A 16019-nucleotide genomic window follows, 5' to 3' on the forward strand; every position below is an offset into this window, starting at 1 on the left:
GTTTGCCTGACAAAATGTCCCATCCCTACAAGTCCCTGCCATCTCCCAGCATGATCTCTGCTCAGCCATCTCACAGGACTGATGGTGGGACCCCAGCTGGAGTCCTGTGGCCCTTGTTACCTGCCTGGTTCAGGGAAAAGAAGTCCAAAATGTTTGTATTCATTATTTTTCTGTTGCCATGGTGAAACACCATGACCATAGTGACCTAGAGAAAGGACTTGGGCTAATGGTTCCAGAGGGATGAGGCCATCACGTCAGGGAAGCATGGCAGCCAGCAGCCATGCAGGAAGCTAACAGAGCTACGTAGAAGTCAAGCAAGGTATTAAGCTCTCAGAGCCCACCCCTTAGTGGCATACCTTCTCCCAGCAAGGCTATACCACCCAAAGCTCTCAAGACAGTGCCAGCCGGGAACCAAGCCTTCAAATGCCCAGGACCGTGGGGGGAAATTTCGTTGAAGTTGCCACAATGTTCAGTATGGATGTGACAATTTCTCGGTGGTTTGGATTCAGCTGTATGGGGTTTCAGATACAGGCGGCCTCACGTGCACTGATGATATCCGCGTTCTGCCGGAGCTGTAAGGCCGGCTTCTCCCTCAGTCACCCTCCATGCCAACCATGGCCGTGGATGCAGACACCCCGCCCCCCCCCCGCCCCCACACATACACACAGCTAGAGGTGTTCTGGTCCCACGGGCAGTGCTCTAGGTTCCAACATTCCTCATGCATGCTTGGTTGCTTTACACATTGCTTCTGTGGGCTTAGCCAGAGAGCAACCTCTTACTTAAATGATGCCCTGAGACCATCAGATGGGACAATCTTCCACAACTCTGCCTCCTGGGGTTCCAACAATAGGGCTGACAGAACCACCAAGCTGAGACTTGGGGACTCCCGGGGGCTCAAGTTTATAGGTCAGAAACTGTCCACCCCTTCCTAAATGTTCCCATCAAAGTGCTCCCCACCATAGATACTCCCCACCATAGGTGCTCCCCACCATAGGTGCTCCCCACCATAGGTGCTCACAACCACATGTACTCCCCACCCAACTGTTCCCCACCACAGATGCTCCCTACCACCTCCATTGTTGCTCCCCATTTTGAGTGCTCCCCATAGAGATGCTTCCTGCCTGAGGTGCTCCTGAACCCCAGGGTATGCAGGTGCCTGCCTGCTTTGCCATGCCCAGGGCCCGTGCCCACAGGGACACCGTCTCCTTCCTGTGCATCTTAAGATGCTTCTCTGCTCTGGGCAGTCTGAGGCCGTAAACAACTTCAGGGTGAGGGTGCCTCAGGCACAGAGTAAACCACAGACTCTAGCCCCACAGAGGGTCACTGCGAGGGTCATGGGTCCAGTGAGCTCCTCCCTCCGCCTCCTCCATCTTTTATTCCAAGCTTGTTTTGATCCTGTGGTTGCCAGGATACCAGCACTTGGTGGTGGTTTCTGGGAAGCCATGTGGTCCAGTTTGTATGAGGTCCACTCCCCTGGGAAAACACAGTAGGGGGGGGGCAAGATTGAGGTTCAGGCCAAGGCAGAGGAGAGAGGGACAGAGGGCTATGAGGTGGGCAGGTCCCCAAGTGCTGTGACACTTAGCCCACCAACAGAGTTCACCCAGTCAACACAGAGAGCTCTCTCAGCCCCTCTGAGACTGTCTCCTTCCTCCAAGATGCCCATAGCACTTGCCAGAGCCATATAAGTTCAAGGCCAGCCTGCACAACTTTCTGAGGCCCTGCCTGAAAATGAGTTTTGGAAAAAGTAGACAGGGGGGTTAGAAATCTGACTAGGGATATAAGTCAGAGGTCAAGTGCTTGGCTGGCATGTGCTTATCTGAGTTGCATGCCACAGAGGAGGTAGAGACAAGTGTACGTCTCCTTTAACACATCCTGAAGTGCCTCCCCCACTCTCTGTAACCCTGTCTGAGCCTTGCCCAGTGTCATGCTTAAGTATTTACCCATGGGGTCTAATTGCCCCTAACACAGACAGTTCTCACCAGGGGTTCTAGTCTAGGGTCAAGTGTGGAGACACTCCTGTCTGTCGCCCTGATGTTGCAATGCAGGGGACAGGCCCATGACACGTGGAGAGGTCCTGGAGTGAAGGATGCCTCTCTTTACACCCCTGGTCTGCCACCATACCCATGGCCAGTACAAAGGCACTGACAGCGTCGGAGATAGCAATGACCTCATTCCCTTGCCTCTGCCGCTGAGCCCTGAGCTGGGGACTCCCGCTTCACATGCTTCCCTCGACCGAGCTAAGGAGACCACACACACATCCTGTTTCCAGAGAAGAGAAATACACACACACAGAGAGAGAGAGAGAGAGAGAGAGAGAGAGAGAGAGAGAGAGAGAGAGAGAGAGAGAGAGAGAGAGAGAGAGAGAGAGTTTCCTCTTGAGACCCATGACATGCTAGAGTCCGTGCTCCGGAAGAGACTTGCAACTGCCCAACAGCTGGTAGATGGGGAGCATCTGTGCACCATCTGAGTGCAGTAGCCTGGCTGTCTGGGTCCTCTATAGCCTCCTGCCTTACATGACTGATGCTAACATAACTCATGCATTCACTCATTCACTGACTGGCAAGCTGAGCCTGTGAACCAGGCTCTGAGGACACAAAATACAGAAGCAGGCCTCCCCCTTCATACAGACTTCTGCCCAGGAAGAAGAAAGATATGATGAAGGAATCAGAAAAAAATACTGTAAAATAAAACCACCTGTGTGAGTTTGGAGCGATGACTCAGTGGTTAAGAACACCAGCTGCTCTTGAGGAGGACCTGGGTTCAGTTCCGAGCACCCACAGGGCAGCTCACAACCATCTGTAACTCCAGGTCCAGGGGGACTGATGCCCTCTTCTGGCCTCTGCGGGCACCAGGCATGCATGTAGGCAAGATGTTGGTACACTTAAAAATAATGAAATAATTAAAAATGTTTTTTTAAATATGGAATCATTTTGTTAAGGCACTGATATGTCTATGGCAAGAACTTTCGAAAGACTTTGATTCCCATTATCTATCCCCTTCACCCAGTATCCTGCTCCACCCCGGAGATGCCCGTAGGGTGGAGGCTGCAAAGCAACCACAGGCAGCTGGGAAAATGAGCTACCGTCCAGCTCTGACTCTGTGCCTCCCGTGTCAGGTGTGAGGCGCACATCTGTGAGAGAGCTCTGACGGCTTCTTCAGTGCCTTGCTGGGTGGGAGCCTGTGGGTGTGGCAAGGGTATGAAGGCTGCTGCTAAGTGGAGCCCACTTCCCTCAAAAGCCATCAGCTCCTTGTGAGGCTCTCTGTGCCATAAGGAGAGGAACTGAGAGGGAACTCAGCAGAGTCCTAGGATCCCATTCAGTCAGGGCAGAGTGCGGTCCCTGCGGTGTGAGTGAAGGCACACCCCACCTGAACCCTCAGTGGCACCCTCCCACTGAGAACGCCAGCAGCACTTAAAGTCTGGAGGGCTCCGCCCAGGAGGCAGGGAGGTCCATCTTCACACCTTTGCCTGCCACACACCTGCTCTGTATCAGGACCCTGTGACATGCTGGGGACCCTGGAATGAGCTGACCTGGGCTGCCCAGGTGAAGTTCCCAGTCCAGTGGGGATGCCCGCTGTGCACAAGCGCAGTTGCAGGGGGAGGGAGGGGAGGGGTTGATGACCCCTTGGGGGTCTGGTGAGGGTGGGCAAGCTAGGATTAACAAGGATAAATAGAAAACAGCTGCTCAGCGCCTGGAGGAGGGGGAACTGAGGGGCTGAGAAGATGGCTGAGTGATGGAACTGAGCTCAATTCTCCTGAGCCTCTGACTCCCAGGGGAAACAATTTGGAAGATGTTAACAAACCTCTAGCCAACCCAGAGCTAAAAATGTCACTCGATATCACCTGAGGCCTGTGGCAGAGCTGTCCCTGGTCCATGTTGTGAAGGAGAATTTCTGTGCACTGACTAGTTTTTAATGTCAGCTTGACACAAACTAGAGTCATTTGAGAGGAGGGAGCCTCAATTAAGAAAATACCTCCATAAGACCCATGTGTAGGGCATTTTCTTAATTAGTGATTGATGGGGGGGCACAGCTCATTGTGGGTGGGGCCATCCCTGGGCTGGTGGTCCTGGGTTCTATAAGAAAGCAGGCTGAGCAAGCCATGGGGAACAAGCCAGTGAGCAGCACCCTCCATGGCCTCTGCATCAGCTCCTGCCTCAAGATTCCTGCCCCGACTTCCTTCAGTGACAAACTATAATGCGGAAGCCTAAGCCAAATGAACCCCGTCACCCCCAAGTTGCTTTGGTCATGGTGTTTATCACAGCAGCAGAAACTCTACAAAGACTGGTTGACTGGCCAGAAAGGCAGCGATGTGGACAGGTGAAAATGTTGCCAGTCCAAAGTCAAACTGTCTTGGAGTATGCTTAGCCCCTGGACAGCCACATATTGTCTTTCTCTGTGCCTGACCCATCAGCTTGTGTGGCCATTGGGTAATTCCTTTGAAATGTGTGAACGCACCCCCTACTGTCCCCCAACCAGTAGGCTGAGAGACAACATCTGAGATGCAGCTATGATGTCCCCTCTTTGCTGTAACCCACGACCCAGATGCCACCAATGTTTGAAAAATGCCTTGGTCTGTGGCTTCCTTTTGTTCTGTGACTACAAAATTTAGTGAAACACTTGCCATATGGGAACGTGGTGTTTGGGTTGATGGGATTGTGTTCCCAGGCCACACATCAACTTCTTTTGAACAATGTTTTTATATTTTAAACGTTAGGAGGAGGGGAAGGAACCAAAGGAAGAGTCATTTTTGGTATAAGCGAGAATGAAATTAAAATGTTAGATTCTTGAAGTTTCGAGGAAGCGGGTGGGTGCTGTGGTTTTCACATGCACAGGGCCCTTCCTGCGGCAGACGCTGCCAATCCAACTCTTTTCCAGAAAGGTTCGTGGGTGCCCACGCGAGGCGGCCAGCGCAGACACCCAGACGCAGAGCAATCCCGAGTTATCTGGCCCACCGCGTGGAAGCCAAGAATAAAACATTTTCCATTTTGTCTCCGTGGTGGTTTGTGTTCTAATTTTTGTTCCAGGGATTGGAAGCGTAAGACCAAATACTGATCTTTTCCTGCAGGAGCCCTGTGTTTCAAGAATCCGTGAGTGTCCCGAACGCGCTCCCGAGTGGGACACGGGAAACTCAGAAAGCTCGAGGCCCCGCCCACCTCGGTGACTGACAGATCGCTGAGGATGGCTCTTTGCTGACACCTGGTGGCCGCCAGGGGAATGGCGCCGGGAAGGACTGGGAAAAGGGGTGGGTGAGTCCTTGGGAACCAGAAAAGAACCAGGTGGGCTACCAGGCCAAGTGGCAGGGTGAAAGTGGGGAGGGCAAGGGTAGTAGACAGATCACACCCTACCATGACAGACAAAAGGGTGGCGGGGACTCGGACCAGCCACCAGGTCCTGAGTCAGCCCAAGAGAGCCTGTGTTCTGCTGGAGTTCAGACACCAGGTTCCTGCCCTGCCCCATGGAAGCCCACGCCCTACACCCCCAGTGCCTCAAGGAAAGATTGTATCTTCTGAAGATGGACACCACCAGATGTCCTATTGGCTGGTGGGAACTGTGTCCCTTCCTCCCAAACCCGGGCAAACCCTACATGACTGGGATGCCTCTAGACTGAGGAATCCATCACAAAGATGTTAGTCAGCTACATCTTCCTCCTGGGGCATGGTGCACCCCAAGGAGTACCCACTGGGAGTATCCAAGAGGACAGCTGCATTCAGCTGTGTGAGCCTTGCCCGCTGAGAGCCACCCTTGACACCCATCTGAGATCAGCAGACCCACTGGGTGCTCCCAAAATCGGGGATCTTCCAGTAAAAGACATGACTATGTTAAAGTTTTACCTCTTGCCCTGTGAGAGGCTGAGCATTCAATGACGAGTAGCTGTGCTCTCCCTAGAACCAGCCACCCCTCCTGCACACCCACGTATCACAGTCAACACAGGCATCCCTCATGTCTCAGGACCTGCTCAGCCAGGCCAGCTTCCCACGTCCAGGAGGGGGGACGACTCATCATGCTCCTCGATCACCCCATGTCACATATCTGTTCCCTCTGCTGAAACTGCTTCTCACCTGGACTTCGCCTGGAAAATTCCATGTCTCTTTAAACACGTCTCCTAGGAAGCCCTCGCCTGGCCCGGGTTCATCTCCTTCCCCTTGCCACCACCCTGTGAGTTTTCTGGGACAGGGAGCTAGGCAGGTGGTGTTCCTGATTCAGAGGGTGAGCATCTAAGATCAAATGTGCCAGCGGTGGCTGGTCCGCTCCTCCTGCAGGCTGCAAGGAGCTTGTCCCCAGCAGACAAAGCACTCACATGCACAAAGTAAAATAAATAAGTCTGAAAACATCCTTAATTTAAAAAGAGAGAGAGAGGGTTTAGAACAGGGTGCTAAAGACATTGGAACTACATCCTTGGAAGTCATGAATCTCTTCTGGTGGGGTGAGGGACATCCTTGCCAGAGTAAGCTCTGCCCCTTCTACACACAGTTGGTTCCCTTTCATTGCTCGACCCTGTCACCCTTCCAAAGGGACCCCTGTGTCCGGAGGTGGCTGCCTGGTCTTGAACTTCCAGACTGTGGAACCAGCCTTTCACTTCTTGAGTTGACAGTCTCTGGGATTCTGTTATAGCAGCAGATCACAGACTGCAGCTGTAACATTTTTCCATGTTGGAGGGGTGCTTCTAAAGAGTGTCTAAATGAGCAAGAGTATCCAATATCCCTGTGGACTAAAGCCTTGGGGGCTATCACCCTCACCTTCAAAGCAGAGGTTTGATACCAACAGGGTCAGAACACACAGGAAATGACAGGGACAGAGCAGGCAGCCCATGAACAGACCCCTAGTGGAGTTCTTCAGTGACCTGCAGACCAGCAGCTGCCCGGAGGGGGGAAATAATCAAAGGAGAAGCTGGGTCTTACCACATTAAAGGCACGGAAATCGAGAATGTGAACGCTGAGAGCAAAGCCCTCAAACATCCATGGGTATCAGAGATTGGATTTGTGTCCTGGGGTTAGAAAGAGCCTTTTAAAGGCGGTGAAAACCATGGGAGTGGGGGAGGTTGAGATCTGAGTTTTTTACATTTTAAAATGATATTCAGAGCTACCAGTAAAAGAGGTGAAGAGAGACCCCAGCATCCACCTTGAGTAGAAGGCAGCACCACTACACGGGCCTGCTTTTTCCATCCCTGCTTCTCCCTCATGGGAGAAGCACAGTTCCAAGAGGTCACCTGGGGTGAGGCCTGTGAACGAGGCCTTCACAGCCTCCCTCCTGTTGAGTTGTGACCTCCTAGCTGTACTCTCGAGGGGCGCACAAGAGACCAAACCAACCCAAGGACAGAGCGGAGAACAGTGAACCCCAACACACGCAGACATGTGGCTAAGGCTTCTCCCAGGATACGGTGGGCACAGCAGGGCCTTGGATCCTCTGGGAGATACAAAATAAACCAAAAAGCCACTACCCTGCTCTGTAGTGATGATGGAGCAGTGAGGGTGACAGGAAGTGGACCAGGTACCGGTCACCCACCGACTGTTCAGCATCGTGCTGTGCAAGGCCCAGAAGGTCACCTACACTGGCCTCGTGCAAGGCAGTGGAGTGGTAAACCAGATAGAGGCTCAGAGAGGTACCAGTGTGTTCAAGGTCACACAGCCGTGGAGTGGTGGAGATGTAAGATTCCGTGGAACCTTATTGCAAACCTCCGCCCAGATGCCTGCTGACTCCCCCCTCTCACACACACGCGCGCACACATGCACACACATGTGCCCCAGGCCCGCCATAGATAAAAGATCCACAGCAGACATGTTGCAAGCCACACTTTATTCACTCTGGTGTCAGGAGGCCCCTGGGTAGTGGGCCTGGCCCCCGGGGAGGGGGAGGTTGGAGCTCTAGCTGGAGGGGTGGAAGGCGCCTCTCTGGTGCCACTGCATGTCACGGATGCGACGCACAGACTGCACCTGGGGGTGAGGGGCCCCGAAGTCGCTGTTGTCCTTGTAATCTCCCTTCTCCAGCAGGTACTGCAGCCCACGGTAGCCGGGGTACTGGTACCCAACCCACCTGCAGGCAGAGGTGGGGGGAGCATGTGAACTGAGAGGAGATGTAGGTGGGGGTGTCCTGACTCCAGGAGGAGGAGGAAAGGCCAGGAAGCTACTCTCCACCCCTAGGACCTCATGAGTGCCATGGCTCGCAATAATTCCCCAGGATGGAGGCCAAGGTCACGTGTCAAAGTGGAATTCCTCCTTGACTCTGTTCTCAGGCTCAGGGGTCTGCAGGGGCAAACACTCCATTTCCTCCCTCTGAGCTAAGATTATTCCATTTGCGACACCTGCCTCCACCTGCCTAGGTAGACACTGCGGGACTGGAGAGGGCACAGCCAATGATGGAACTTCCCTCAGCCTATAGGCCGGTGATGCCCACCAGATGATCTGAGAGTGGATGGAGGACAAAGTAGACCCCTCCCCCCAAACCCAGTGAGCTCAGGGCACAACAGGACTCAGATTCCCGGATGCTGAGGTCTGGGGCCACACTCACGTGCCACTCTGCACCCGCACGGAAGACACCTTCTCCTGGTACCCGTGGGCGTGGAAGCTGGGCACGTCGTCATCTACGATCTCCATCTTCTTACCGGTAAAGTTGGGGTTCTCATACAGGATGATCTTGTGCTCTTGGCTGTCCTGTGGGTGGAGGGTGAGGGTGAAGCCCAACCTCCGCGCACCTCTGTCAATGGCCCACCTCATGGTGGGAGGTGGAACAAGTGTCCTAACTGGTGACTGGATGCCTGCGGAGCCAGCGACTGGAATGGGACAGGCAACCTCAGAGTCTGTGCTCAGGGAGCATTGGGTCCAGAGACTCCAGGTCCCTCCCTCGATCTCAACTTCCTATTCCATAAACAGCAGCTGTGATGCAGCACAGGCAGCATGCCAGCTCCCGGCGGTCCCAGCCGGTGCAGGGTCTCCCACATCTCCAGATCTACTGTCCCACTGAAGGTTTTCTCCATTACTATTCCATCTTTTCAGCAGTTCTTATACCACAGGACACCTGAGAAAACTAAGGCTCAGAGAGGTCAAGTGGCTCACCCAGAGTCACTCAGCTGAGAGGAGCAGAGTCAACACAAGACTTGCTCAAGTCTTGGAGAGATCCAGTCTGAGAGGTACACGTCTGGCTTTGGAAGGTTTGGGCACCTTGCTGAGTATTCCCTGCCCAACAGTTCTCGTTATAGTGAGAATCGGGGTCAGAAGTAGACCAGAAACTCACATTGATTGAGTCTTGACTAAAGCACCTTCCCCTCCCCCACAACCCTGGGATTTCTTGAATGCTCATGATTGCTAACTGAGCCTGAGTCTTCAGGGCCATGGCCCACAGGACAACACAGTTGCCCAGGGAATGGCATCCCCTGGAGTTGGGCTAACTAAAGTCTCAATTGCAGAAGACCAAACAGAAGCTCAAGGAAGCCAAATGCCTTTGGCCACACCCCACAATGGAGGTCCTTGGCCAGAGCAGTGTGGGTGGGGGATCTCCCAGGCCCCAAACCTCTGGATCCGGTGTAGGAGAAGGTAGGAAGGGCTTACCACTTTGATGGGCCTCAGAGAGCTCAGGGAGTCTGTTCTCCGACTGCTGGTCCAGGAGTCCCATCGTGGGTATTCGCCCTTTTCAAACACAAACTGCTCGCCCTTGCAATTGGCCTGTTCGTAGCCTACCCAACTGCAAGACATAAGAAAGGGCTAGTGGGTCCCTCGCCAGGGCATCCTGCATCCAGCAGGACCCTGGCACTCAACCCCGCTACACTGGTCCCATCTAAACCCAAATACAAATAAGCTAAGTACAAGGTGGCCTTGGTTATCCAGAACCCGGGCCCCACTGCCCTCCACCTCCTGCAGCACATAGGAGAACTAAACATCTAATCTGAAGGACAGCTTGACCAGAGAGGACAGTCCTAACCAAGAGGATGCTGGGAAAATAATAACCAGTTCTGAATGCAGAACAAGAGTCCCAGGATCCTGTTTATCTAGTGCTGCTGGCCAATGTCCACAGCCTCGGCATGGAGACTATAAGCAGACAGGGTGAGCTCAGCCAGGCCTGGAGAGAGGGGAGGTCCCTCAGCTGACCACTGAGCACAGCTCTGGGACTCAAGATCGTGCAGCTCACAGCTTCATCCACAGCAGGTTCCAGTCTCAATTCTCCTATTGTCTTTCTAGTTGCCTTTACACAACACTCTGACTCCTAGATTCATGGTAGAGAGATGTCCAGTGACTGCTCTATGCTGTTAAGACACTGGGCTGGAATCTACAATGGCAAAAGCCTCCTGTGCACCCTAAATCACCTGCAGATGCCTTGCAAGCACTGTGAAAGTGACTATTGGATCCCTCTTTAGGGGACAGAGAAGAGACAGTGGGTGTGTGCTTGCTTAGAGCAGATACGATGTCCCCCTAGATACTCTCTGCTGCTCCTTGTTTGGCTCCAGGGAAGTGACGCCTGTGGATATGACAGGGTTGACTGTAATCCACAGTGCTCTCTTAGGAGGGCCCATAGAGGAAGGAGAAGCAGGCAAGAGGAAGTGGGAACCTCAAATGCCAAGGTTCTGGGGCTCTCCAGGCCAGAGACACTCTCCCACTGCGTGACAATGGTGGCTGTTCAGAATGGTGACAGAGGCAATTTCATCTGTCATGTGCACTCAAAGGACGACTTACAGTAGATCCTGCAAGCCTGCTTTAGGCACTGTGTTTTTTAGACCAACAGTCAGAGCCCCGGCAGGGCCAAACAAAACTGTCTATCATAGCAGTGTTTACAACATCCAACAGCTGAGAGGGTGGATAAACTAGTAAACGTGTACCAAACCACCATACATAATGACAGACGATACATGGGTTCACAAACTCGGCTGGACATAAATACCACCAGGAGATCTGGCTTGAGATAGATTCCTGAGCTCTAAGCCCAGGAGTCTGAGGTGAGGACCTGGATCTGCAGAGTCTCCCTTCTGTAGTTTTGATGCTTAGGGACCTCAAATTGCTCTGAAAGATGCCAATGTGAAGTGTGACTTACAACACAGGGAACACTGTGGTGCCTCCTAACATTTGACAAAACACTGTGAATACCATCCAAATAAGATGGTTTTTAAAAGCCACGAATGCATGCACAGGGGAAAAAGTCTACACTCATACCAAAATCTTAATGATGAGTATTTCTGAAGGGTAAGCTAAAGTCAAAATTGGGGACAGGGAACCCAACTCTTTGCTGAGTTATTCCTTCTTAATATTGAACACATATTTTAACCAATATGCAAAAAGTACTTTTTTCCCAGAGAATTCCAACACCAGGGGCTTCAAAACTCACTTGGGCTAAGTAGTGAGACCCTCAACAAAACAAAACAAAAAACCCAGAAAACAGTTTTGAAAGTTAGTTTTAAAACTCAAGACATATGAGCTGGAGAGATGGCTCAGAGGTTAAGTGCACTGACTGCTCTTCCAAATGTCCTGAGTTCAATTCCCAGCAATCACATGGTGGCTCGCAACCATCTGTAATGAGGTCTGGTGCCCTCCATTGGCCTGCAGGTAGAAGACTGTATGCACAATAAATAAATAAAATATTTTAAAAAACTCAAGACATATTCTGAGAAAGGGTTGTTAATGTATACAAAGCAGTTTTGAAGGGTGTGGCATAGCTCAGTGGTGGGGGAATTCCCTTGCAAAGTCGAATCCATGGGCTCCTCCCTCAGTAACCCCTACCCCAACACACACAACTAATCAAGCACACAAAGGCTTATTTTCAATATTTAAAATGTTTGAGAAATTCTCCCATCAAAATGGCAAAAGCAGATGAGGTCAGAAGCTCTCACAGGGTCAGGGGCCAGGTTCCACAGAGGCAGAGCCTGGTCCCCGTGTGTGCTAATAACTGTACCTGCGCAGGTCTATTAGACACTAGTGTGTGGTCACAATCAGCCCCTGGCTGGCATAGGACTCCTGAACCACCAGACATATACCAACTTGTTGGGGTCACTGTGCCCCCAAACTCACAAGACATTTATAAAGGAGGACTGATAAGTGATGAGAGACCTTATGGCCCTCATGCAACCCATGGCATGGTAAGGGGAGAGGCAGCCCCCATAATTATATCCCTAAAGGATGACACCAAAGATGTCGGCTACAGAAAGGAAACCAAGTATCAGAGAGGGAAGTCCATGATCAAACACCACACAGCCTACAAGGTCCCCTAACCAGGATTTGAACCCAGCCTCCTAAGCACAAACTCCCAAATCCTGCCCCCACCATGCACAACCTAGGAACACGGAAAGGTTAAACGCCCCCAATCCAACATTTCAATTACCAGGCTGACAGTCCCGGGCTAGGTGAGACCACCCAGATACTCACGGTCCAGCCTGCACCAGGACAGAGCCCGCCTTCTCCATGCCAGTCTCCTTCAGGTTGGGGCAGGGCCCGCTGAGCTCATGGGAGTGGCCCTGGAAGTTCTCCTGTTCAAAGATGATGATCTGGAAGGAATGGGAGAGAGTCGGACCGTGGGAAGAACAGGGGGTGAGCAGGTGAGCAGGTAGCTCAGAGAGCCCCACGACTGCAGACCTGAGGGCCAGAGACTTGGAGCCTGAAGGTGCTGCTCTCTGAGCTTCAGTTTCTCTGCCAGTAACATGGGTGGCAGAGCCAACCAGGGTCAGGGAATCTGTCAAGATGGGGGCACAAGGTTCAGCTCAGTCGTGGGAGACATCATGGTGTCCTCCCTTTTGTGTCTGTGGAGTTCTAGAGATGGAACCAGGGCCATCCACACATCCAGAAGCCACACTCCCCCTAAGCAATACCCCAGCTGCCCATCGTGCATCCGTTAGGGCACCTGCTGTAGATTAAGGCTCGGTACATGGCCTGAACTTGTGTGATATAGCAGAAGCTAGTGGGCAGCATGCCTGGGATCTCGACAGAAGGTAGTCTCATGGCACTGGTTCTGGGGTGCCACAACCCATATTCCAGATGCCACTTGGCTCCCAGGAGGTGTGAGATGCCCCTCTACAGACACCACACACAGCTGTCTCCCGTAAACATACACATTCCTGGGCCCTTTTCCTCAAGCCTCTACCCCTGGAGGTCTCTAGGCCTCCCTATGGCCACCCAAATAAGGTGGATCTTACTAGAAATCCCCCACCCCATGGCTCACCCTGTCTCCTCATCTGCCCTAGACAGGGATGCAGTGGAAATCCCAACAAGGAGCCTAGGACTCAGCAGAGTGAAGAGACCCAATCAAGGCCTCGCATTCATGAGCTAAACACGGACAGGGTCCACATTCACAGCCACACCTAGAACAGGGAACCTTTCCAGTCTCTCAGCCCCGAAGACGGGAGCCTACAGCCACCTGTGGATGCAGAAGAGGACCGGAGAGGAGAGGAGGGTGGGTGCAGGGTCCGCAAGTCAGCACTGGCTAGAGAAAGCATTCTGTTTCCCAGGCTGGGGATTAGTGGGATAAAAGAAGCAAAAGCTGTGACCAGGAGGGCTCAGGGGCAGATTCCATGGGCTCAGTTCAGTCTCCAGGCACAGCAGCGGGAGACGCGGCCTCCGGTTCCCCTGCTCTGTGTAGCCCGAGGAGGAGCTGTGCTTTCCAGCTGGGCAGACCAGGAAACCTGTTTGCAGGGACATTGAGAAGGCACTAGAATATGGAAGTCGGGGCCAGGTGGGAGGGCCCAGTGGAAATTAATCACCTGTTGCCTTCTACAACTTCCCCTGTGACCATTAGAAGATCTTAAGTTACCTGTGTGATTCGTAGTACATACAGGACATCTCCGTACATCTGTGACATCATAAATGTGTGTGATGTCACTGTATGTGTATGTGATGTCACCATGTGCTTGTGACATCACCGTACATGTGACATCACAGTATGTGTGTGTGACATCACAGTACTGAAATGCTGTGCCCTGTTCTCTCGTTTTTCTTCAAGCCAACTTGTTGGCAACCTCAGGGTCCTTTGCAGGTGCTGTTCCCACTACCCCAGCGCCCTCACCGTTCCTAGTCCCCTATTTTCACATGGCGGCTCCCTCACTTAACCCCAGTCACCTCCTCAGGGAGGTCCCCCCTAAAGCACCAAGCTGACACACCATTTGCTGTGTACTCTAGCTCTGAGGATCCCTTAAACTATTCAGTGTTAAATGCCTCTCACTCCATCAGGCTACAGGCCACCTCAAGACAGTTTGCTGACTGTCACTCACTCAAGGAGATGGAATGAGGAGGTGGAGCTGGGCCAGATTGGGTGGGACCAGCCTCCACGAGGCTGGAATAAGCTTTCCCTGTCTCAGGAGTGTGAGAGTCAGGAGGTGAAGCAGACAGTCTGAGCTGCAGACACATGGCTCTCCAGGTGGGAGGTTGAGCCTGGTTTCTGGGCCTGCACAATTGTTCTATGAGTAACTAACGCTCCCTGTTGTATAGGCTGATGTTCAGAGATGTCAAGCCGCTGGCCTGGGTCACACAGCAGGAGGGGTTCTGGGAATCCTCTTCAGTTGGCACTGAGTCTCTGCCAAGTCTTGAGGAGTGCCGTGGGCGGCAGCATGTGGGGCGGCAGACAAGCAGAGACATTTAAGTCTCTAAAATCTGAAGCTGACGCTGGGCGTTCTGGTGGGTGGGGAAGAGCGCAGGGAATCGGCACCAGGTGTGCAGCTGGGGGAGACCGAGTCCCCCGAGGGACTAGGAAGGAAGAAATTGACTGGGCGTGTAGAGGTTGCCTGCCCCTCCCTCCAGCAGGATACCCACCTTGGGGTTGAGGGGCTGGGGCTTGCCCGCCTGCGTCTGGTGGTCTGAGGCCATGGTGGACTCTCTGGTGTCAGGCGACCTGGAAGAAATGAGGAAGCTGCTGTAGGAATCCTGAGTCAACCCCAGCCCTCAGCCCTCTTCACTGGTCTTTAGATTGTTCCAGAAGCAGCCACTTGGCCTCTGTCCTTCCCTCCACTATGATCCAGCCCTGATCTAAGTGGAAGAATCCCCCTTCTCCCCACAGCTCCTCCCCTACTGCTCCTCCCTTATTGCTGGACTTCTGAGCTGTGGGATCTTGTTGGAAGGTTTCCTGTGCCCACTTGGAGCTCATCAGATCTTCTACTTTTAGGTGTTGAACTCAGCTGAGCCATTCCAAGAGCTTGCTCTGCCACTGAGCAGCTGAACAGCCGCTTGTAAGTCCCGCCCTCTCCCTGTGCCTCAGTTTCCTACTCTATCCACCAGGAAAGCAGCAGAGGTACCTCACTCTTTTTGTGCAAACTAGGACTCCATACCATGTGTGCATCTGACAGGGTCCTGGAACACATCCGGCACCCAGGAAGGGACAGTCAGGGTGGCATGATTAGGGCCGTTTCTAGTGGGGTTTAGAGACACTAAAGTCACAGCGCCCAGGAGCAGGTGCAGCTGAGTTCAGGTCACAAGTTTCCCCCAAGGCTGGCCCAGCAGAGCCACAATGACTAGTCAGGAGAAAGCTGGCTCCAAAATCTAGACATTGTCCAGGTCGGGCCACCTCTGGTTCCCGAGACAGACACATCTTCCTTTCCAGTCTCCAGCAGAAGAAAGGAGGAGCCTTGTCCAGGTGCTGGCTGTGCACCAGGTCAGCCTATTGTGTTGTTTCCTAACTCATGGCAGAGGGACTTAGACTGCCCCTCTCCCCACTTAACAGAAGGGAAAAATGAGGCCAGGTGTTGGCCTCTGTGCCACACTTTCCAACAAGAAGGAAAGAAAAGCAAAGAACAGAGCAAGCAGCAGAAGCCTCCTTACCAGATCACCAGCCCCGGTGAGTGCCGTGTAGCCCAGCTGGTGGGAGGTGGTATTTATACCTTCCCCAGGGGAGCTGGTGCCAAGATGGGTGACTGCTGCGTCCCTGCGGAAAGCAGGGTGAGAATGCAGGCTAAGCCTACACCAAAGCCCGGGTCAGCAAATGCCCACAGACATTGTGTCTCCACACAATAATGTCATTAGCTTTCAGATTTGGCTGCGCCAGTGTGTGTCAGGCGGCCGAGCAAGAAGGTGCCCACTTTGCATGCATCAGCCGTCCCGCTGCCAGGACGGGGCCATGCCAGG

At 53.0% G+C, this 16019-nt stretch overlaps 1 protein-coding gene across 3 annotated transcripts; it reads right to left on the reverse strand.

Moving 5' to 3' along the window:
• Nucleotides 1-7775: 7775 nt before the first annotated feature.
• On the reverse strand, nucleotides 7776-15747 carry Crybb2 (crystallin beta B2). Of its 3 annotated transcripts, XM_040731030.1 has the most exons (6): nucleotides 15717-15747; nucleotides 14715-14793; nucleotides 12342-12460; nucleotides 9543-9675; nucleotides 8506-8648; nucleotides 7776-8031 (listed from the first exon to the last, which is right to left on the reverse strand). In XM_040731030.1, the coding sequence occupies exons 2-6, from the start codon at nucleotides 14766-14768 to the stop codon at nucleotides 7863-7865; spliced, it is 618 nt and encodes a 205-aa protein (XP_040586964.1). In that variant the 5' UTR covers nucleotides 14769-14793; nucleotides 15717-15747; the 3' UTR covers nucleotides 7776-7862.
• Nucleotides 15748-16019: the final 272 nt, after the last annotated feature.

The sequence above is a fragment of the Mesocricetus auratus genome, unplaced genomic scaffold (genome assembly GCF_017639785.1).
Source record: "Mesocricetus auratus isolate SY011 unplaced genomic scaffold, BCM_Maur_2.0 Super-Scaffold_100025, whole genome shotgun sequence".
NCBI classification, from domain to species: Eukaryota; Metazoa; Chordata; class Mammalia; order Rodentia; family Cricetidae; genus Mesocricetus; species Mesocricetus auratus.